This window comes from Phalacrocorax carbo, chromosome 5 (genome assembly GCF_963921805.1).
Source record: "Phalacrocorax carbo chromosome 5, bPhaCar2.1, whole genome shotgun sequence".
Lineage (NCBI taxonomy): Eukaryota > Metazoa > Chordata > Aves > Suliformes > Phalacrocoracidae > Phalacrocorax > Phalacrocorax carbo.
Genome location: NC_087517.1, coordinates 42,506,038 through 42,528,699, shown reverse-complemented (window position 1 = coordinate 42,528,699; position 22,662 = coordinate 42,506,038). Strand labels below are relative to the sequence as shown.

At 42.7% G+C, this 22,662-nt stretch overlaps 1 protein-coding gene across 1 annotated transcript in view; it reads right to left on the bottom strand.

Moving 5' to 3' along the window:
- Positions 1-21,543, bottom strand: part of TRPM8 (transient receptor potential cation channel subfamily M member 8) — a 47,712-nt gene extending 26,169 nt beyond the window's left edge. Inside the window, exons 1-11 of the mRNA XM_064452172.1 lie at positions 21,439-21,543; positions 19,746-19,819; positions 18,050-18,206; positions 13,157-13,334; positions 12,634-12,806; positions 11,328-11,502; positions 10,205-10,272; positions 4,950-5,147; positions 2,436-2,538; positions 1,335-1,453; positions 707-997 (exon numbers count right to left, since the gene is read on the bottom strand). Coding sequence (XP_064308242.1) covers positions 707-997; positions 1,335-1,453; positions 2,436-2,538; positions 4,950-5,147; positions 10,205-10,272; positions 11,328-11,502; positions 12,634-12,806; positions 13,157-13,334; positions 18,050-18,206; positions 19,746-19,819; positions 21,439-21,537 — 1,635 coding nt within the window. The 5' untranslated portion in view covers positions 21,538-21,543. The remainder of the gene's footprint in view (positions 1-706; positions 998-1,334; positions 1,454-2,435; positions 2,539-4,949; positions 5,148-10,204; positions 10,273-11,327; positions 11,503-12,633; positions 12,807-13,156; positions 13,335-18,049; positions 18,207-19,745; positions 19,820-21,438) is intronic.
- Positions 21,544-22,662: the final 1,119 nt, after the last annotated feature.

The window sequence follows — 22,662 nt, the reverse complement described above, 5'->3', positions numbered from 1 at the left end:
AAATCTTAAACAGAGAGGAATTTCTATACCACCATCATTGCATTAGAGGAATTAGCACCTGGGAATGGCAAAGTCATGACAAAATGGCTCCTGAACAACAAAACTTTTAAGAACCACAGGCTTTGGTGGAAAAATCTCAAAGCTAACCAGCATTTTCAAACCAAGCTTCCCCTGAATGTCACATGTGTTGCATTGCATCTCTGAAGTCAACAAGTGCCTTCAAAAGTTTCCTATCTGATGCCCGAGCTCCAGTTTTGAAACTCAGATCTGGATCTGATGTTTGGACCTACTGTGCCATAATAACTAAGAAGTCTGGTAATACCTGACAATGAGATAAAGTCCAAAAGGTGCTTGACACCCTTGCAACAAGCAAGGTTTAAGGTACAGGAGTCCATACCAAAATATAACAGTCAAAATTCCTCATACCCAGCTGGCACCCCTCTACCAGACTCTGAATTTATATTGGTATAAATTGCAAGCATAACTAGAGCATTGATTGCTCTAATAGAAAATATTTCAACTCAACACCCAAGCTCACCCATTTCTCTTGTAATTAAATGACCCTTACATGGGTCAGTATCTTAAATGTACAACAAGGCTGAGATTGGTATAGCAGGATTTGCTTTAACAAAAACAAAATAAAATTCTTGTTGTTTTTTTTTCCTTTCAGGGGACACACAGTGGAATCAAACTGTTCATCACTTACTGAAAGATGTATCTCCATCTCATCCTTGCTATTTTTGTCATCTCTTTTGAGACCTCTTCGGAAGTCTTCAACCATCTTCCACGCAAATGTGAGGAGTGCATCATTATAAGAGTTCTTTGCGATCTGCAGGTTCTTGAACACCAGGCTGCTGAAGTTGTTTGTATACAGCTCTCTAAGGACCTCTGTGGTAAGGAACTTCCTCAGATTCAAGCCATTTTCCAGGAAGAGACGGACAAATTTGGGCCGGTCTTTCACTAGGGCTGTGAACATGACATCCTGTAGGTCAGCAGACTAGGAAGAAACAGAAAAGCAAATATTAGGGAGTACATGAGACACGTAAAACTTAGCTAAGGGCCCAACACGTAGCTAAATGCCACATTTTCCTTCATGCTGCCACATTTTCAACAAAATTAGTTTATCCTGTGTGCAATTGCCTTTGTTGGACAGCCTAGAGTACTTCTGGCATGGGCAGATAACGTTTGCAATAAGTGATGTCAGTGCAAGGAGGAATAGACACTCTTACTTATGATCACAGTGGTTGGGGTGCTGAGATAGTGGCTGCTGTTACGATATCTCTGTTCCCACTGCTCCCCTGTCCCACATCACAGTACTCAGAAGCGGTCTCTACCTCCCAGTTTCGGTCATTGGTGAAGATCTCATCACTGGCCAGGTCCAACTGGTTCCACTCAAGCAGCAGCTTCAGCTGCCCATTCCAGTTATCTCTGTCGTGTTCATTGGTGCTGAAAGCTGCAGAGGAGGAACAATCCTCTAGGTAAAAGACCAGAGACAGAAGAGCTTCTTGGCATACTTGTTCATCTCTACATTTCACACCCTACCTGACAAGACCCCTACCATGTGTCTTTTCTGGAATTCATGCACATCTTCCTGATTGGTTTTTAGAGGGTGCTGGAGGCTTAGAGACACATCCAACATAGGCCACAAATGAGCTGATAGGAGTACCTCATCAACCAAATTCAGCACACCATTTCTTTCAGGCTCCTCAGTGTCCTGCATCCTCTACGCAAAAGAAATTCTGTAGGATTCCCCATGGGGCCCTACACAAGACATGTCATGAGAAGCTGTAATGTTCATAGGCTTTCTCTATGCAGAGACAAGAAAATGAGTTCAGCCCAGCAACTTTCACTGAGTAGCACTTCTGCTCTGCTGGAGTAGTAGAGAGCCCAGGTCTGAATTAATCATGGTAGCAAGCCACTGGATTTGAAAGAGTTAGGAAGCAACCCTGCACACTGACTGTTAATTAACTGGATGCTTCTCTCCCTGATGAATGCTGGTCAAACCTCTCCAGTCCACATATATACCAAAAGACACTTGATTTTACATTGCAGGATGTTGAGTAATCCACTTCTGCAGTTTAACCAGAAAAGATCCTTTGCTTGGCTTCCTGACAGCTTGCTGTGTTGCATACTTATGTGCTACTCTGAGATGCTAACCCAGCATCCCTGAACCTCTGCTAAACACCTTCCCAATTATCTGGACTGGGTTTTGATGTCACCTACACTAACAGATCCCATAATGCTGCTGTAGCTTGTCCACAACACTTCAGATTAAGATAAGCTCCACACTGGCAGGAGCTTAACTCTAGAGCCATGCCGTGTCTCTAAGGAAGGTTGTTCTAGGAAATAAATAGCCATTTTTCCACCTATTAAAAAAACCCAAACAAACAAACAAACAAAAACCCCACAATCAAAACAGAAAAACAATTACTTGCCTTTGTACAGAGCAAAAGAAATGGCATTGCTCACAATTTCATCTCCAGCTTCTTCTATTTTGATAACTGTAAGTAAATGAGGGTTCTCAAGGACTTCCTTGATCTACAAAAAGAAAGAGTTCCATTTCAAAGCAATCTAGGCCATTTAGAAGTTGATCTCCTAGACCATCTTTAAAAGAAATTTCCCATCACACTGTAGCAAAGCTGCTTCTCAGTCCTATTTCCACATACAGATAAAATTTAATCAAGTCCAGATAGAAGTAGATAATGAGATTTAAAGTCACCAAAGTACAAGATTAATTATCCTCTGAACATACTGCAGATAACTGCGATTCCCCTATGCAGAACTTCATAACCAAAAAGATATAATCTCAGTAATGAGAAACTACTTAAAAAGAAAAAAAACAGATTGTGACAGCACAAGTTTTGACAAATGTCTAGCAGCTTATTACAGAACAATTTCTTCCTCCTTGTGCTTTGTCAGAAACAGAGGTCATTTCTCACAAAACCAAGCCTTATAAAATTACTTTCATTCTACCACATAGAAAACAAGTCGTTCTTGATTGCAGGAGGAGGTATGCTCCAAGGCAGCTCAGCAGAAGCTGTGAGGAGTGTGGCCAGGTGACCAAACAGGGAAAACTGCCTTCAGCTGTTCCACACTCCCCAGTGCAGAGCTCCTTCTGGAAACCAGAGGCTCATGGTCTGCTCAGATGGCAGTTCTTCCTCTTTAGGTTTCGACACCACAGCGCCCAGGCTCAAAGTGTAAGTTCAGTCGCAGTGTTTGCAGGACTGTCTCTGCAAAAGACCATGCCCTGTTCCTGCCCTTTTTCCTGTAAGCTTCTTATTACAGAGGAGAAAATTGTTGAGGTTAGAAGATAGCTCTGGAGATCTAGTCCAAGCCCACTGCTCAAAACAGGATCAAGTGTAGGAGGCTGCGCAGTGGAACTTGCAGGTTGTCCCATGGACTCACTCTGCCAAGCTCTGACCAAGAGATTTGACTCAGGCCTTCCCAGAGACAACAGCTGCTTAAACTTCAGTACCAGAAGCTTTGTGTGGTTTATGTCAAAGAAAACACACAGAAGAGTTTGAGTGTCTGAATTCCTCTCTGGGGCCTGTAAACAACTTGCAATGGTACAGTCATAAAAAAAAAAAAAAATTTAAAAAGTTAGGGACGGGGGTGGAAAGCTGAAAGAAGGGACCTCAAGTGTACAGGAAGCAATATAATATTTTCCATTCCCCATTATGAACTTTCACTGAGGTTTGAATATGCAATCACTCCCCACTCGCTGCTCCCCACTGTGAGCGAGGGTAGGAGATAATTAACCAGGAGAGGAAGACAGAATGAGACCCCAGGATAAAGCATTGGGCAGTTAATTGACAAAGTTAATTAGCTCAAGTTAATGGATTGTTTGGTGAGCTGAAGTGTTGTTGGAACTAAAACTTCTGAAAAAATAACAGACCATTAAGATTTTTCCGGAGCTCCATTTTCTTCTGTTCCTATTAAGGAGAGCAGAAGTGTACCTAAAACCAGGTCCATCTGAAGGTCAGATAACCAGAGAGTTACAACAATTTCCTGAGACTGGCCCAAGCAACCCAAAATAGCAGATGCTGTCCTTAGTTCTCCAGTTTCCCCGATCTCCAAAAAACACTCTTGTAATAGAGTTACGTATGGGATCCCAGTGGTGACTACATCCTGAAGGCTCTATCTCTGATCAAAGAGGCAAAGAAAAGCAAAAGAAGAATTGGCTGGTGTATGCACAGTGCTGTATCTTCAACTGCATCCCATGTACACAGTACTAGTAATTCAATGCTTTATTTAGCAACAGTGTCCCAATGGAGACAGTGTAAGGATGCTGCTGTGACAAAATATTGACCAAGTAAGCTGCTAGTCCTAAAGGACCTGCTCCTAGTCTGTAAGGGAAATCTGTCCTGCCTGATATCTTAAGGAATTCAAGAATACAGACAAAAACTTTTGGAACAAATGACAGAATCCTAGAGTAGATTCACTAAAATGTGAAAGTCCATCAGGTAGCAGTGATAACCTTTTTTCCCTGAGCAATCCTGCAGGATTTAGCAGCACGAGGCCTGATTCAGCAAATATCCAACTTCTCCACCTTCACAAAGTGTGCAAGGGAATTGCAACACAAACCAACACATCAGCCAAGAGACACATGCAGCAATAATTGCAAGCAGACTATTACAAAGCATCTGGCCTTAGCTCTCCTGTGCCCAAACCTAAACCCAGACGTGTGCTGCCTTTCCAAAATAATGCCATTCCCCACCCCTTTTGTTCCAATCCCTATAAAATAGTACAGTTTGGAATTTTGCTTTTTTAAATCCTGTTAAACGCACACCTCATGGATACATCACGGCAAAGAGCCCTGCATATCCTACAGGTATCACCAGACATTAACATCCCTGATTTGGAAGCCACTGACTGCTCCTGACCTCCTGGTTCCTCTACCCTTCTCCCACTTTCAGCCTACCTAGCTCCCTACAGTGGCAGACACTTACCCATTTGATCCAGCTTTCAGTCTCCTCTTCTGAGAGTCTTGAAATGGTGCGAGGCAGATACCTGAGCAAGCTCTCCTTGACACATGAAGAAGCAAGAGTGCCTTCTGCCTCCATCAAGCTAGCAATAACATCAGCAATCCGGCCAGAGCCTTCCACCACAACACAGGGAATCTTACTCTTGATGGCCACATTGATAGACTGGGAAGCCAAAGAGGGAGACGTGAACACTTGAAGTATCACTGTGTTACTAGAGCCTACTATTCAGTGAGAAAGCCTAGAGACTGTAGGTTTGACTTAGGTGAGAAAAAACAGAAACCCATGATCCAGAGTAGTATTTTTATTACTACCCACTGATACCTTACCAATGACAACTCTTTAAAACAGCATTTCTCTAATGACAGAGGGCTATGAAGAGCTCCACAGAAATTGACTGACAGAAATCACCATCTGGCAAATTTTAGAGTTGAGTACCAGATTAGGAAAATTGCCAAGTGGAAATAGCATTCAGGACATATTGCAACACTGCATAGCTACAGTCACTGCTGTTTTACGGCACAGCATTGCTCAAGTACCACCACCACTGAGTACAAGGACTCTCGCTTTATTTCCTGGAGATGCAAGCAGCAGGTTTTTTTACACAGAGATCACTTCTGTACCATTAGAACATCAAACTCCAATGTTAACGTCTCCAAAGTAGCTATTTATGTGATTTTTCACACAGCAATGTTGCACAGGGCTAATCGGCAAGAAAAAAAAAAGGTATTGTGTTGAAATAATGATGGAAGGACCATTAGAGCTCCGGTTGCAAAGACCACAACAGGAGACACTTATTTCATTTTCATCACTACCACTGAGAACGCAGTCACCAGAATATAAACTGTCTGCCAGCAAATTGTACAAAAGGAATCAATGCAAGTTATCGTCAAACACTGGAAAGACAGAACATCTATTAGCTATCTGAAGAGACAACAACAACAAAAAAATCATCCTGGAGTCATCAAAACTGTGAGCATATTACTCCTGTCAATTGGACAGCAGGTCTGTGACAAAAGCACAATGTTTTTTCATGCTGGAAATAGTCTAGGAGGTTACTGGTGTGTGGAATATAACTGATGTGTGAGACAACTAGGGAAGGTGCCCTCCTGAACCTGCTGTTTGTGACCAAAGAAGGACTTGTGGGTGGTATGACAGTTGGAGGCCATCTTGGGCACAGTGATCACAAAATGACAGTTTTCAATTCTTGGAGAAGTAAGGAGGGGGGTCAACTGAACTGCCACCTTGGAATTCTGGAGGGCAGACTTTGGCCTGTTTAGGGGCCTGGCTGAGGCAGCCCTGAAGGGCAAAGGAGTCCAAGAAGGCTGGGCATTCTTGAAGAAGGAAATCTTAAAGTTGCAGGAGCAGGCTGTCCCCATGTGCCAAAAGATGAGCCAGCGGGGAAGACCAGCCTGGCTGAAAAGAGAGCTTTGATTGGAACTCAGGAAAAAAAGGAGAGTTTATGACCTTTGGAAGAAGGGGCAGACAAGTCAGGAGGACTACAAGGTTGTCATGAGGTTATGCAGGGAGAAAATTAAAAGGACGAAAGACCAACACAGAACTTAACCGAGCTACTGCTGTGAAAGACAGTTAAAAAAAGGTTTCTATAAATACCTTAGCAACAAAAGGAGGGCTAGGGAGAATCTCCATCCTTTATTGCATGCAGAGGGAAAACATAATGACAAATGATGAGGAAAAGGCTGAGGTACTTCATGCCTTCTTTGCCTCAGTCTTTAACAGTAAGACCAGTTGTTCTTGGGGTACCGAGCCCTCTGAGCTGGAAGACAGGGAGCAGAATGAAGCCCCCATAATCCAAGGGGAAACTCTTTGTGACCTGTTACACCACCTAGCCACACACAAGTCTATGGAGCCGGATGGGATCCACCCAAGGGGCTGAGGGACCTGGAGAAAGTGCTCACCAAGCCACTTTCCATCATCAATCAACAGTCCTGGCTAACGGGGGAGGTCTTAGTTGACTGGAGGTTAGCAAATGTGACACCCATCTACAAGAAGAGCCAGAAGGAGGATCTGGGGAACTACAGGGCTGTCAGTCTGACCTCAGTGCCAAGGAAGGTTATGGAACAGAGTGTCTTGAGTGCCATTGCATGGCACGTACAGGACAACCAGGTGATCAGGCCCAGTCAGCTTGGGTTTATGAAAGGCAGGTCCTGCTTAACTAACCTGATCTCCTTCTGTGACAAGATGACCCACTTAGTGGATGAGGGACAGGCTGTGGATGTTGTTTACCTGGACTTTAGTGAAGCCTTTGACACCATTTCCCACCACATCCTCCTGGAAAAACTGGCTACTCTTGGCTTGGACAGGCATACCCTTTGCTGGGTAAAAAACTGGCTGGGTGGCCAGGCCCAAAGAGCTGTGGTGAAGAGAGCTAAATCCAGTTGGTGGCCAGCCACAAGTGGTGTTCCCCAGGACTCAGGGTTGGGGCCAGTTCTGTCTAATGTCTTCATCAGTGATCTGGATGAGAGGATTGAGTGTGCCCTCAGTAAGTTTGCAGACGACACCAAGCTGTGCAGGAGTGTTGATCTGCTCAAGGGTAGGAAGGCTCTGCAGAGGGACCTGGACAGGCTGGATCGATGGGCCGGGGCCAATTGTGTGAGGTTTAACAATGCCTCACTTTGTCACAACAACCCCATGCAATGCTACAGGCTTGGGGAGGAGTGGCTGGAGAGCTCTCCAGAGGAAAAGGACCCAGGGGTGCTGGTTGACAGCCGCCTGAACACGAGCCGGCAGTGTGCTCAGGTGGCCAAGAGCACCCTGGCTTGTATCAGGGATAGTGTGGCCAGCAGGAGCAGGGAAGTGATCGTGCCCCTGTACTCAGCACTGGTGAGGCCACACCTCAAATACTGTGTTCAGTTTTGGGCCCCTCACTACAAGGAGGACATTGAGGTGCTGGAGCGTATCCAGAGAAGGGCTGCAAAGCTAGTGAAGGGTCTGGAGAACAATTCCGATGAGGAGCAGCTGAGGTAATGGGGATTATTTAATATGGAGAGAAGGAGGCTGAGGGGAGACCTTATCACTCTCTACAACTACCTGAAAGGAGGTTGTAATGAGGTCAGTGTTGGTCTCTTCTTCCAAGTTACTAGTGATAGGAAATCGCCTCAAGTTGCAACAGGGGAAGTTTAGACTGGATATTAGGAGAAACTTCTTCACTGAACAGGTTGTCAAACACAGGAACAGGCTGCCCAGGGAAGTGGTTGAGTCACCGTCCCTGGAGGTATTTAAAAGAAGGGTAGAGGTGACGCTTAGGGACATGGTTTAGTGGTGGACTTGGCAGTGCTGGGTTAACAGTTGGACTTGATGATCTTAAAGGTCTTTTCCAACCTGAACAATTCTATGATTCTTACCAACTAGATCAAAGTAGTTTTCTTAAGAACGGTCCAGCTAAAGTGCATGTTTTATAGCACAGTGAGTTTAAAAAACAGAAGCTTGAAACAGTTTTACTTGTCCTCTGCTGAAGCTGATTCCTGTCATCATGCAGAAGTCACAGAAGCTGAGAAAAAGGGAGTCTTTCTTCACCACCACCACTAAGATTAAGGCATGGGAAGGACAGATGTTCACAGCATGGAACCTGCTATGTTACTTTGGGTTTGGGCTGAACAGAGACTATTTACTCCTTGAGAAGGTGGCTTCACCTACAAATGATGCAGACACGAATATCTCCATGTAATAGTAACACTGATAAATAGCCAAGAGACCAGCATGAACCCTTAATTGAACTATCATCCAGTTACTTTTCAGAAAGCACTCTTCCCAGGAATTATACCTTGATTTACCAAGGTTTTTATTCACTCTGATTAGATGGCTAGTAAGTCTGTGTTATATATCATTTCTTAACAGTGAGTTTGAGGTAATCAGTGCTGCCCAAGTAACTACACTGCATGGCATATAGAAACAGCTCCTTCAGTGACGGTCAAATCCTCTCTTAAACATTGGTAATTTGGAACTAAAAGGACAGATAGGCATATTCAACATGTCACTTTCAGCAATGCTTTGCTCTAAACCTGAATGGGTGCTTTAGTTTCATCTTAGGACCTCTGATTAACACATTGAGCTCTGCATCTGTATTCATCTACAATCTACCCATATGCAAAGCTAAAATTCATGATGTGAATAGAACCAAAACACCCAGGAAACATACACAGAGGCTGGGATAATGATCTGAAGTTGCAAGGAGTGTTTCAGACTAATTGATTAATGGTAGCAATGAAGTGGTAACAGAGACTGTTCTTTGGATTCACATTGATTGTCATCCTGACAGGCAAACCAGTTTGATTAGCCTCAATGTTAACAGCATAGCTCTGGTAAGAACAGGTAGTACCAAGATCACCACTTCAAGATAGATAATTATAAATAGCACCCTGCTTCAATTTTACCAACTCAAACACTGACATACTCCCTTCATTGCACCCTACCCTCTTGCAAAACCCAGCCTTCTTCCCAGCTCCTTATCAAGGCCCTTCAGCCCAGGCTACATCAGCTCCTCTTCTCACTGTTAGTCAGAATCATCTCCTCAGCCTCACTGTTATTGTTCCCTTCCCTTCCCACAGAGCCTGATTGCACATCCCCTCACTTTGAAATCCCTGGTGCCAGGTCCCTTCGTTCCCTCCCCTTCTAGGGGTCAGAGTCAGCAGAACCCTCCTGCCTTGCTCAGCTGCCTAGATTTCAACTAGGTGCAGCCCACAGGTCTCAGGGGCGGCCATCACAAGCCAGTCCACGCAAGCTCTGAGCTGATGTATCTCCAGCACAAGCTGATCTACCCTGTATATTACAAGAGAACACTGATCTCCACTGAGCATAGGCAAGCCAAGTTTTCTCAAACAACAGTTAAGGCAAACTGGTATAAAAAGGATCAAGAGCTACATGGCTGACAAAGGCTCTTCTGATTGCTGCTCAAATAAACACAAGAAACATACATTTTTGTGCTGGATTTGTTATGGAAGAACCAAGACAACTGAACTGTCCAGCCAAAAGTTTTCCAGTATGTCAGCCTGAGGTAGAAATTTTGCACAGAAAATTTTAACTGAAACAAACTTCATAAGATTAAATGCAACTGCAAGAAAGATCTTTCTATAGCAAGTGATAGGTAAGCTTCAGTAAATAGTAGGACAGTCTATCATGTTGCTTGTAGAGTAATCTGTCTTAAATATTAGAGCAACATCCCTAGTGTTGCTCCTGGAAATAAGTAAAAGAAATAAACTTACTTTCAAAGTCTCTTTCCCTCCACCTTGGGCAAAACACACAATTGGAATCTTCCCACCATAATTAGATTCTGTGAAACATGCCAAAAAGAAAAAAGGGGAAAGATTCAATGCATTAGTGCAGTTTCAACAATTTATTTTTCCCTGAGTACAGCAAAGAATTTCCAAGCAGTTAATGCAGACACTCCCTAACCATGTTGATTTTGCCAAATCTATTAACAGCTCTTCCTGTTTTTAACAAAAACTCAGTTTTAGCTAACATTCTGCATAGCTGGCTTCAGACTCCTTTTCCAACAGATGCTTTTTTTCCTCCCAACAATCATAATTTTTACTAAAATTAGTTACAAAACATGTGATTTTATTGTATTTACTTACTGCTTTGACTATTTTGAGTCTAGGTGTAAGGTTCTTATCACAAGTTGAAGATTCGGAACCTCTGACTTCACATTTTCAATTGTAAGGGAAAGCTAAGAATCCTGTAACTCTAGGAACCAGCGTTTAAGAGACACCAAGTTTCATAAAGATTCTGGGTGCTTCATCATGGCTAACAGCAAGTATGCTTCAGCTGAGGTATACAGTAAAAAAAAAAAATCAACCAACCAAACAAAAAAAAAACCCTAAGAATTTGCTGACAAGGCTTTTGGGGTTTTTTCCCATTTTCACAAAGAAGGGGCTGAAAGAGAAATTATTTAGATGCAGGTTGCAGACGGATCAATCACCCTCACAAATGAATATTTTGTGAAAAGCCTAATTTCAGCTCCTGCGTAGTTGTGCTTCAGCTATCTGGAATTCAGTGCCTGGTAGGAAATATGTAGAAGGGTCAACTTCCAACAGATGGCCCATCAGGAAGAAAGGGAAGGGCTGTATTGCTGAAATGGGTTATCTGCTGTGTCCCACAAAGGACTGTTGTCACATACAGAAAGGAAGATGAGGGGAGGAGTATTCCTCTGAAGAAGCCTGGTTGTTCCTGAAAGTGCTCAAGATGCAACACAGTTAACACATCCCTTCCAGCTCAGCATCCAAGGGATGCTACCACTACCCTGTTGTTCCCAGAGAATCGCTGTGCATCAGCCCCAAAGCACACAAGGACTAATAAGGAATTCTGCAACCTGATGTCCACACCTACCTGGGATAACCCGCTCCGAAATGTACTTTTCTAACTGAGTTCGTACTTTTGCCTCTATCGTGGGGTGTCCATGGGTACCATTATCAACCAGTAAGAGATGGGTATGATTATTATCCAGGCAATAGAGGGGGTCTTTCTGGAGATCATCCATTATGTAGTGGGCCAAATAGTACCCCTAGAAGCACAAGCACAGCGTTTAACAGATATCCAAGGGCAGAGCATGCACAAGCCTTCAAGGACAAGGCAGCAACAACTGAACCCCTAGCCATCAACTATTCCTTGTTAGTTAGGAGTCTGGACTTTCTGACTCAAGACAGTGCTCATGGCAGTCCCAACAGCAACAAAAGGCAGTGAGAGAAACCCCATACAAGACCACAGCATAAATATTTGCAGATATACTTTTTCTTTACAAAAGCAGCCTGATTTGAGATGATCCTCTCATAACTTCACCTCAGCCAATGGAACAGTGGAAGTTATTTGCAAGTTGAGTCCTTTCAGAGATACTGTTAGGCAATGCATGCTTCCTTCAGCCACCAGAAATATTAAATCTGTGGGAAACTTATTTTCAACACCTCACAGAACCACCAAATTTTTTAGGTTTAAAATGACATCTTGAGATCTTCTAGTTCAAACCTCAAAGCTCCTTAGAACCCTCAGTAAACTAAACTGTTTTTCTTTATCTAGCAGAATAATTTTTAGACATGTTCTGTAACATCTAGAGGACAGAAGTCAAGGGATCTGACAGACAGGACAACAGTATCGATAAGCAAGATTCTTACAGCAGCAGCAGGTACAACGTGTCTTAGCTCATGGGAATCCCCACTACAGGCTACTGTGTAGGGATTTCACAGCAGCTAGAATAACTATGGAAGAGGTTATTCCCTAATGCTTTGTCAGATATTAAATTAGGGCAGCTGAACTTACACATAGACATGCTAAGCCCACAGCTGAAACCACATGTGGGTCCCCCCACCAGGCCTGACATGTGCAACCATATCAAATATGAGAAGACTTTAGTCTCCTCCTGTTCTGGGAGGAGCACCTAATGTTTCATCTCAGTGCTACATACATTGTGGAAAACCTGGTCCCAGGTTGAATCGTTTAGGATAAAGTAGGTCAGTCTAAGCAGACAGACACCTTACTATGTTACCATCGCACTGGAAAGCATTCTACTGAGTTCTGCTTCACCAGAGCCTAGCGCAGATACTGTTATTGCTAAGGGCAGTAGTCAGTCAGGGACATAATTTGTATAACTGACCGCCGAGCCTCCTTTTCGTTTCCCCACCAACCCGTATGCACTTCTTACATCATTATCACCACTGCGAATCAGACTTTCTCGGTTCGAAATCATGCCCCAGGCTGCTATGCCAATAGCCACCACGTTCTCCTCTGAGCTCCGACTGATGGTGTTGTCTCTGACCACTTCCCCAATGTACTTCATCAATCCGTAATGTGTGCCTCCTGTGAAAATCCAGGCACCTGGGGAACAACATGCAATAACCTGGGAGAATGTAGTGGAATACCCACCCCCCTGATGCTTTAAGATACAACAACCCAATCCCCTCTCAAGGCCTTATCTCAGAAGAGGCATTTATTCTTCAATTAAATACAAACGATATGCTACACAACTTACCTTACGTTATCATGGGCATCCTGACAACTAGCTCTTAACCCTGTTACTTCCACACTGTTAGGTCACATTTGCCCCATGTGCACCAGCCAAGCAGAAACAAACCAAATGCTCTGCTGCCCTGCTGACCCTTTGAGCTGCTCTTGCCAACAACATTAAGCAGCAATAAAATAATACAGGCACATATGCAGGTCTTTACCTTTGGACTGGGCAATGTAGATCAGCCTGCTGAATATCTTGCGCATCCGGGGCTTGAGTGCAAAATTCTTCGCACCCCCAGTGACAGAGATGACAAGGTTAGGGGTTTTCAGGTGCCAATGCTGGGTCATGAGATCATAGAGTGTTTCGGAGTCTGTATCACATGACAAACGGATGTACTTGGGCGAGAGAAAAGAGGAGAAACAAGTAAGCAAGAGATAAATAACGACAGCTGTGAACAGACCAGGAATTGTATTTCCTTCTCTAATGTACGCTCTTATTCCAGCAACAGGTAGAAAAAGGGTAAAGTGATGATGAACCAGAGCTTAAGTCTTTGTTTCTTTCTCATCTTTACGCTCCCCCTACAACGAGACACTCATAACTAGGACTTGCAAGGTGATCTCCGCTCTTGACAGCTCAGTGCTCAGGTCCAGAGATAAGGCAGAGTCTTACTGCAAGCAGAACAAAAGTACTTGTCTTGGATCAGCAGAATAGTGAAGAACATAACTGCTGGCTCTAAGATCTTCCGGCTCCACCATTTCCACGTTCCGCCCAAAACTACAACCTGCACCTCCAGCACCCTGGTCTGTCGGGTCAGTGGGTAGTGCAGTGCACAGGTTACACTACCACGTTCCGCCACGTACGTCTTTAGTTTGTCAGCAGCAAAACTGTGCAGCCCTGGAAATACAGTTTTTGCCATTACCAGTAAAAGTCCACAGGCTTTGTACTGAACAGAGAGTGCAGATTTTCAGGATGTTTGGCCTGAGCTGAGTACAGCTGTGATGGCAGTTGCCTAGCAGTGTAACAACTATTGTCTGCATTTGATTTGCTTTAGGTTATAACAGTAACAAATAGTTATTCTGCAGGGATTGAACAATTTATGGCCAGAATAAAAGGTGGCATGGAATAATGCAGACAAAAATGACAGATGCCCCAGTCTGTAAAAACAAATCACAAAGGCCAGTAATGGTCATTATTTGAGTGCAACTTTGTGAATCAGGTAAAACTATTTTTAAAAATAACAAATACAACCAAAAGAATTGTATAATTCAGAACCACCGAAAAGAAAAGAGCATAAACAAACTGGCTTGAGAGAAATCTCTAGAAAGAAATCCAAGCAAGGATGGGATCCCTGTGATCAGTACTGAAAACATCCCTTCAAAGACCTCAGAAGTCAGCATAAAGCCTCCAAATCCTCATTCCACTAAAAGAAGACAAGAGCACTGGCCTTGGGATTCAGAAGAGCCTTGGAAGGATGAATACAACACCAGGGAGGTTTACGGTATAACAATTTTAACTGTAACAAAGCTGTTTGTAGCTTGGATTATGGATTAGTGGTAGCACTGTTGTAAGTGAATTACTAATAATTACAGTCTTATTTTGATTACACTATTAAAGCCTTAATTTGACTAGCTACAAATTCCAGGCACCATGAGCATGGCATGCTCATCACAACACATACCCACAACAGCATTTTAAGTTAATACATCACAAATTTATCAAACTCTTAGTAAAACTTTAACGCTGTACAAGGATGCCGTAAAGCACACTAGAGGGATAAGCTGGCGTCAGATGGACCTACCATCTCTCCATTTATGTAAAAGGTTCTCTGGCTTTTTTGCTATGCTATTTAAGAGCCCCTTTGCAATTTCATCACTGTTAATAGTTTAGTGCAATGGACTTTTGGAAGACAGTCATGGCTATACAACCCATACCAGAGGATGAAAAGGAGTAACTTGGACCTGAATCGTAGAGGATTTTTTATAGATTGCCCGGTATTTGCAGGAGAGTTAAACTAAGGGGTTAGTCTGAGGAAGAAATGTCCTGTCTTGAGAGGCATTTAACTTGAACTAAAGAACATATTAATCTGTTTCAGGAGGGGTTCCCAGGAGTAGTCATTGCATCTGGCTCAGAACAGCACATCACAGAGGAAGCCTCACAGGCTCCAGCAGCTACAAAGGAGAGCTAAGGGACTCTCACAGCTTCTGCTCTCAGAAGCATCAGACGCATGCAGCCTTGGTTGTTTTTCAGGAGAATATCCCCCATAACAGAGGGGGGCCTGACAGAAATATTAACTGCTCCAGAACTGGTAAGCTACCTCCACAGCAAATCTTATTAGCTCTGTAGTTAGAGGGCATTTCTCCTAAACCCTACTGATAACGCAAAGTACCTCGTACCTGTATGACTGCCTTTGTTCCATCAACAGGTATGGGCTTCCAGTTGAATGACTTGTTTTCATCTATACAAGTAATTTTCATCTAAAAAGCAAGTACCAAATAAAAGATGCCGAAGCTGACTTGCCTGTACAGCTTATCTCGTTCTCTTGTACATCACAATAATGTGCAATTGCAAACACACTAGGTTTCATTCAATGTACCAGCAACTATACCTCTGGCACTTGCCACCTCCAGAGTCCTTTGCAGGCTCTATACATGGCAATGAACCCCTGGGTTCAGCCACTTCCTTTCTCCGAGGTACAACGGTGCCATCTCCTGGTACAGCCTGCTGGTGCACCCCAACCGTCACTGATCCAGCCCTCAAACACAGGCGATGCCAAGTGTTACAGTAGCTGAACTCAGAAAGGTATTCCAAAGAAGCATTTTTCAGATTGAGGGCTACCAGAACATAAAATACAGCAATTGCAGCGTCCTTGGATATTACAGGATCCGAGCAACACTGCAAAAATAAGCGAGTGCAAACAGGATTTATTAAATGTAGAGATTTTATTGGTCTGTTTACATCTAATGTTTCTGCTCAGGACTTTTTAGTACTTATCCATCCTAAAAAGTAAGATGTGGGGTATAAAACTCCCATCCCTCATGGATAATAATCTGCTGCTCTTAAGTTACCTTAAGTTTACAGTTTTCCCCACTGTGCACAATATCAAGAGAAAATATTTTGCAAAGTTTAAGACCAGCAGGTACCTTGCAATATAGGGAATGAGAATGTGGAACAGACACATAACTCCAGCCAATGTGCTGAATGGATGGATTAGCAGACTTACATTTGAACAAACTATGCTCTGAAATATGCACAGTGGCATTGAGAGCCCTCATGAAACAACTATGGGCACACAAACCAACTTCCAGGGTGGGAAGTGGGACATAACATGAAGAAAGGACATTTAAGCTTTGAGAACTCAGAAATTTGGAATAGAATTAAAAAATTTCTTCTTTTAGTAAAGATACACAGCAGCTTACAACACAGCAGTATGAAGCTAAAATATGCTTATCAACAAATACGTGAAGTGCTTGGATCAGTTTAAACATGATTCAAAACCTTCAGTCTTACTTCCCACCCAAATGCCTCGTTTCTGCTACTTTGCATAAAACAAACCCAGTTAATTTACATAGCATGCTCTGATTTTTCCTCATTTATTTTGATTGTCTTAAGCAAGCAGCGCTGACAGTAAATATCAGTCATTCAGAAGAGGCAGATGAGCTCAGCCACATGTGACTTCTCACACAGTATCAGTATAAATTATCAGAAACAACAAGAGCAGCTATTTTTTTTCTTTCTGCCCCTCTGCTATCCCCACACCAAGGGTAAACAGAAGAAAAAAAAAAAGAAAAAACCCAAACAGAATAAAACTTCTGAAGTTCCACTGGTATCTTACATCCCCATTGAATTTACTGTCATTGTAGGATCTCCAGGAAATACTATATTCAATTTGTTATGAGCCTGAGCAAGCTGGTCTCTGTGGGTATGCTTTGAGCAAGAGTTTTGGCTAGAAAACACTGGAGAGCCCTGCCAAACAAAATTACTCTATGAGGGTGTGGGGCACACAAGCCCATTCCAACATCCCACAACATCCTTCAGAATGTCCAGTCCAAGGCATAAGATACAACTGTATGGAAAGGAGGAACACTGTACATCCACAGACTGCAACGGCCTGCACATACAACAGCTAGGAAGGAAGGGCATACAGGTCAGCAAGTTCTGTAGGCAGGCGTTGGATGATGTGCTGTGCAATGTTAAAGCCATTAAGAAGCACAGGTGATGGTTTTATGGAGTAGCATGCCAGTACCTGCAGCTTCTGCACTGAAAAGTACAGACCCTCAGAAGAAAGGTCTTACCTCCCTACAGATATGAAATCCCTATGGTTATCACCTCATGGATCCTGCTGCATCTTCAAAGTCAAAGCATGTTACACGTGATCCTCTCCCAAGAGTTGCACCGGTGCACACCCTCACACCATTTTCTTTCTAAAGCATAAGTTAGTCCACACTAGAAAGGTGCAATGTTCCAAAAAACCAGCCTTGTCTTGGCATTAAAGTCAGGAACAAAACATCTTTATCAGGAGCTTGATCATTCGGGCTCTTAAGCTTATCATGTTGGCTTCATCACTGAAGATGGGTAAAAGGGTAGTAAGTTGCGCCTCAACACCATGACATTTCAGTATACATGGGGACTACAAAACAGCCATTGTAACTTCACACTGAAATAGTCCTTCGGGGACCCAACTTCCATACAAATCGTTCCACTGAAAACAGAGTCCCAGTGACAGACATCACAGATCTAGTTTAAAATTATTTCCTCCTAGCCCAAGACCTTCAGAATTGTATTACAAGGCAAGTACAGTAGAACTAGCTACAAGAAAAATAATAATCAAGCACCATCCTCATTCACCCATTCTTCTGCCATGCCTGGAAATAGATAACCTCTTTTCACTCCCATTGTTGGCCTATGAAACAAACTTTGTTACCTGTTATCAAGGCTTGAGAAATCAGCATGTTTCCTTCGGAGCCAAACTCCTTCCATTCCCATTAGAATAAAATCAACTTCAGCTTCACCTTCCCTACTTTGCAAGGGCTTCCGCTGGCATTGGATTCAGGACTCCGAATACAGCTCGCCCAACAAGGGCCTGATGCATACCTTTAGTACAACCACTTACCTTTCCTCTTTTTCCCATGTTTTCAAACTGAATGTCCCCAAAGGCATCAGTAGGAAGTTCCTTAGTGTGCTTCTTGTAATTCCATTTTTCATTGGTATTAATCTGAGTGCCCTCTACGTGTTGATTTTCAGCGTATCCACATTTACATAAGTTACTCCTGAAAGAAAAGTGAAAAGGCACAAAACCCCACAGTTATAATCTTAAGCACAGAAAAGTAAGCTCCGATATATTTATTAACAAGAGAGAAACTTTTCACAGCTGAAACCTTCTGTTCAATCAGGACTTCTCCAAGAAGTGTTGTTCGGCAGCAAACCTAGAGCCTGTAGAATACAGGGTGCCTACCATAGCACTCCCGTCCAGTGCAAATTCTGGGAGCACGGCTGTACAAACACAGCAAACCAAGCAGCAGGTGGAGCTATGGAACTAGCTGTGCATGGGACTCTACTTGGATTTGACAAATTAACAGCAAAGAGGAGCCAACTCTCAGCTGAGACCAGCACCTAATCATGCTTGCTCCTCCTATGATCTGCTTCTCTCTAGCAGTCTGTGCTGAGAGATGGGCAGACACTTCTGGATGGGCCGTACCTGTGTGACCTCTTTCATTATCACACACCAAGAATCTGCACTTTAGTTGTGCAGGACTAGTTGGGAACCTAGGAGAACTCTTTTCCCAGGAAGAGCTGCAGCACAGACCATGAAGTCTTCTGCATAGCCAAATCCCTGCTTCCTCAAAGGGCATGGAAAAAGGGTCCTTGCTTATGAAAAGACAGGGCTGACTGACAGCAGAGTAAGCATTATCAAGAGCAGTAGGAGGGAGCAAGTGGGGCCCCTACAGTCTGAGTTAACAAGGAACATCAGGTAAACACTTGCACAATGTTAGTTTTGCTAAAGCACAAAGAAAAGTAGATGGGGAGACAAAGCAAGAGGAGCAATGCTATTAACAGCACTGTGCAATTTGGCAATATACGGGAGAGGGGGATGCATTGGCCCAAAAGGATTAAGATGAGGAATTAATTTGTGTGCTTACAGTGACCTTTAGAGCTAGCTTACAGACTGCAAACATGAGACTGAGTGCTCCCCTGCGAAGACTGTTGTAAAGGTAAGTCACAGCATGCCTCTCTGAAGGAGAGAAAACTTATATGGTTCCTTCCACTCTGCTGTAGCTTGCAAATAAAACCAGTTTACCTTAAAAATAGATAGACAAAAATCCCAGCATTAAGTAAACTTTAAAAAAATTAAAAATAGTGTTTTTCACCTTTATGTCATCCTTTTTTAATTGCTATTTTTCATGTTTTATAAAGTACATAGTATCAGTAGAGTAGTAGATATACATAGTTTATAAATAAACATATATTGGGGGGTATGCTCAAAATTTTTTTACTGATGGGGGTGTCCAGTCAAAACAGTTTGGAGAGCACTAGTCTAGAGCTGGAAGAAGCACTCCAGGCTGCCTGTCCAACTTCCATTTTTTTGACCATGACAGCAGAATACCCCAGGCATATGCAAACAAGCAGCGACAGCGCAGGGACTTGTACAAGTGAGGCTGAGGTGAGGTGGCCCTGCTAGATTCAGACTCTTATGAAAAAAAAACAAAAACTTTGCTCCCCACCCAACCCGTCACATTTCTTAGTGGGCAGAAATACCCTCACCTCCCAGCCCCCCACACCTGTAAAACAGGAGTAAAAAGTCTGCTTACATTGACTTTGTGTCTTTTGTAAAAAAGACACATTCTCTCTTCTTAAAGTTTTCTTGAATGAAGTTGACCAAATCCTTGGGGAAAAAAAATACTTCAGATAACTCATAAACAGGAAAAACCTCAGAAACAGCATAGTCAGTTTAAACACAAAGTAAAACCAGTGCAAATTCACAAGTCTCATTTCTCAAAGTGGATGGTGGGAGGCAACTAGAAAGTACTGGTGGGAGCCAACAGGACACAAAACACTACTTAAAATCATAAATAGGCATTCCAAAAAAACACGTGATATCTGTATTTTCATATCTGTCAAGTGCAATATATACTAAAGAGACAAAAGATATGGCTTTCCCCTCAAAAAAAACAACCTCTTGAACAGCAAAGCAGATTTGATACCCTAAGAGTTGCTGGAGATCCTATTTTAATTTCAGCTTTTAATCCAAAAGACCGACACAGAAAACATCTTACTTGAATTTAGTGGCACAATACGGTAGCTGTAGACTGCAGAGCATTTCTATTTGCATGCATTGCCATGTTTTCAAATAATTTGCAGCACTGACAATATTTTTCAAACAGTGGTTAACTCTAGGCCAGATGCTGCTTAAAAGACTATGGCAAACACTTTTTCCGAAGAAAAAAACCCAAACCACCACCGTCAACAGCAACAACAACAACAACAACAGACATTAATGTCCTCTCGGGGAGGGGCTATTTTAATTCAACACAAAAAGACCCCAGCAGGAGACCTGACTAACTGAAGTCATGCTTTATGTGAGCTCAATGGAATGCAAAGCCTCTCCAGTTTGTTTAACCATTAACTCTCATATTAACCTTGAAATTCCACAAGTGCAGGGGGAACTTTCAAACCGGGGAGATGCAAATTCACTCTTAATCTGCCTCTGCAAACTAGCAAAGCACGAAAAGTTTCTCACTTGCTGATAAAGGTTTGGAGATTTGGGTTTTTTGTTAGTTTTTAAGCACAACTTGGATTTGCAAGGCAAGATTTAGCTTGGGATGAAAAGGGAAGATTTACAGCTACAGTTAAGTCTACCATTTTGACTGAACATTGTAGTTAAACAGCAGTTAGAGGAAGTTATTCCAAATGGAAAAGCATTCTTTGAAAAGGACTATAATATCCAAAACAAAGAAAATGAAAAGGAACATAATGAGCCAGTAAAAGCCACAATGATACAAGACCAAAAAAATAAAATGGAGGAGGAACCACTTGCTAAAGACCTAAGAGCTAGTCATTAGGCCTCTTGCAAGCCCATCAGAAGCAAGAAATCTGCCAGACAATCGCTGTGATCAGCAAATGATTGAGGCTTTTCAAGGGATGTTTACCATAATTATACGTTGTCTGCCTTTGCTATCAAGTTCTGTGAAGAGGTTGGGGTGGTTCTTTATAAAGACTGAGGATTTGTCTCTAACCAAAATATGAAAAAGGATTTAAAACCAGAAGGGGCTAAGAATGTACAATAAAGAGTTACAGGGATCAAAAGGAATGCAATACATCCTTAGACTTTCACTAAGTCAACAAAGCACTGCTACTGCTTGATGGGTCACTGGCTAGAAAAACTTCTCCATAAAGGGGAAACTGGGGGGGGTCATCCCTCTCCTGACATGACCTAAATCATAACCCTTGGGGGCCACACCCAAGACAACACCCAAGTTTATCAAGGATGTAGCAGATACTCACAGCATCACTGCAGGACACATCTATGCTGCGAGACATGCTGGAATAGAGGAGTCTGGAACTCTCAAAATTGCCGTTTCTTCGGTGTCGCATGGTGCCCATGGAAACCTGAAAGAGTACAGGGGAGAGGGAGATGAAGAAGCAACGGTCATTTCTTTCACTAGATAAAATACAGCAAGGACACTTAGTGCCCTTGGAAGGCAAGGGAGGTGATATTCAAATCCAGCATAAAGAATTAGGATGTGTATTGATTCCTGAAACGTGAAACTAACATCCAGAACAAATATTTTCTCTTATTTCATACCACAAAGAGACTTTCCTCTTTCTTTCCCACTCCAATAACTCCAAAGCAACATGCTTTGAGAAAGGAACATACCTTATATGCCATTCCATTCAATTCATTGCCATACCTTAACTCTCCCTTCCAGTCTCTGATGGCCATGCTGAGGAGCTTGAGCTATTCAGTGTTTATATACAATGAGCAGTCCCTAATCCAGAGTATACACAAATTAACTGGGATATTAAGAAGAAACATTTCCATCACAGAGAAAACAAACTGGAATGTAAAAAGAAGTTGGTCCAGCAGTACACCAGAAGCTTAGAATAGATGCAGCACCCGAACAACAATCCCTCAGGTCTCTGTCCACTCCTGTTACAAGGAGAGTCAACATGTGCAATCTGAACTGTAAGTGTATTGAAAGTTAATTATCCATATAAATGGATATAAAGTTAATGGATCCAAAAGTTAAGTCAGCCTTGGAAGCCAACACATATCAGTTGCCCTCTAGAGCAGATACCTGTATTGACCTAGCTGTCTTTGAAGGAACATCACTTCATTTGCACCAAAGCACAGAACAAAATTTTACTTATGCTAACAGCAAATACTTTAATCCCCTTTACGTGACTTTGCAAAATAATACTGGAAAAGGTCATTTCCTGAAAGGAAGGCTGGCAGCCAACTAGCATGGTGAGCTCAAATTCCGCTTCTCCTTTCAACAGTATTTTCTCTCCTGCCTTTTCCTCCCACTGTGTGCACTGAGCTTGCCTCTCAGGTGATACTGCCACTGTATGGCCAAAACCATCCCTCTCAGATACAGAAATGTGCATTCTCAAGCTCTGACAAAGCATTCCTGTGTAAGAATGTATAATTTCTTAGGACCAAAAACTAGCAAGTGTGAAAAACTATTTACTCTGTGCATTTGAGAGAAAAAGGGCATGGTACTGGCA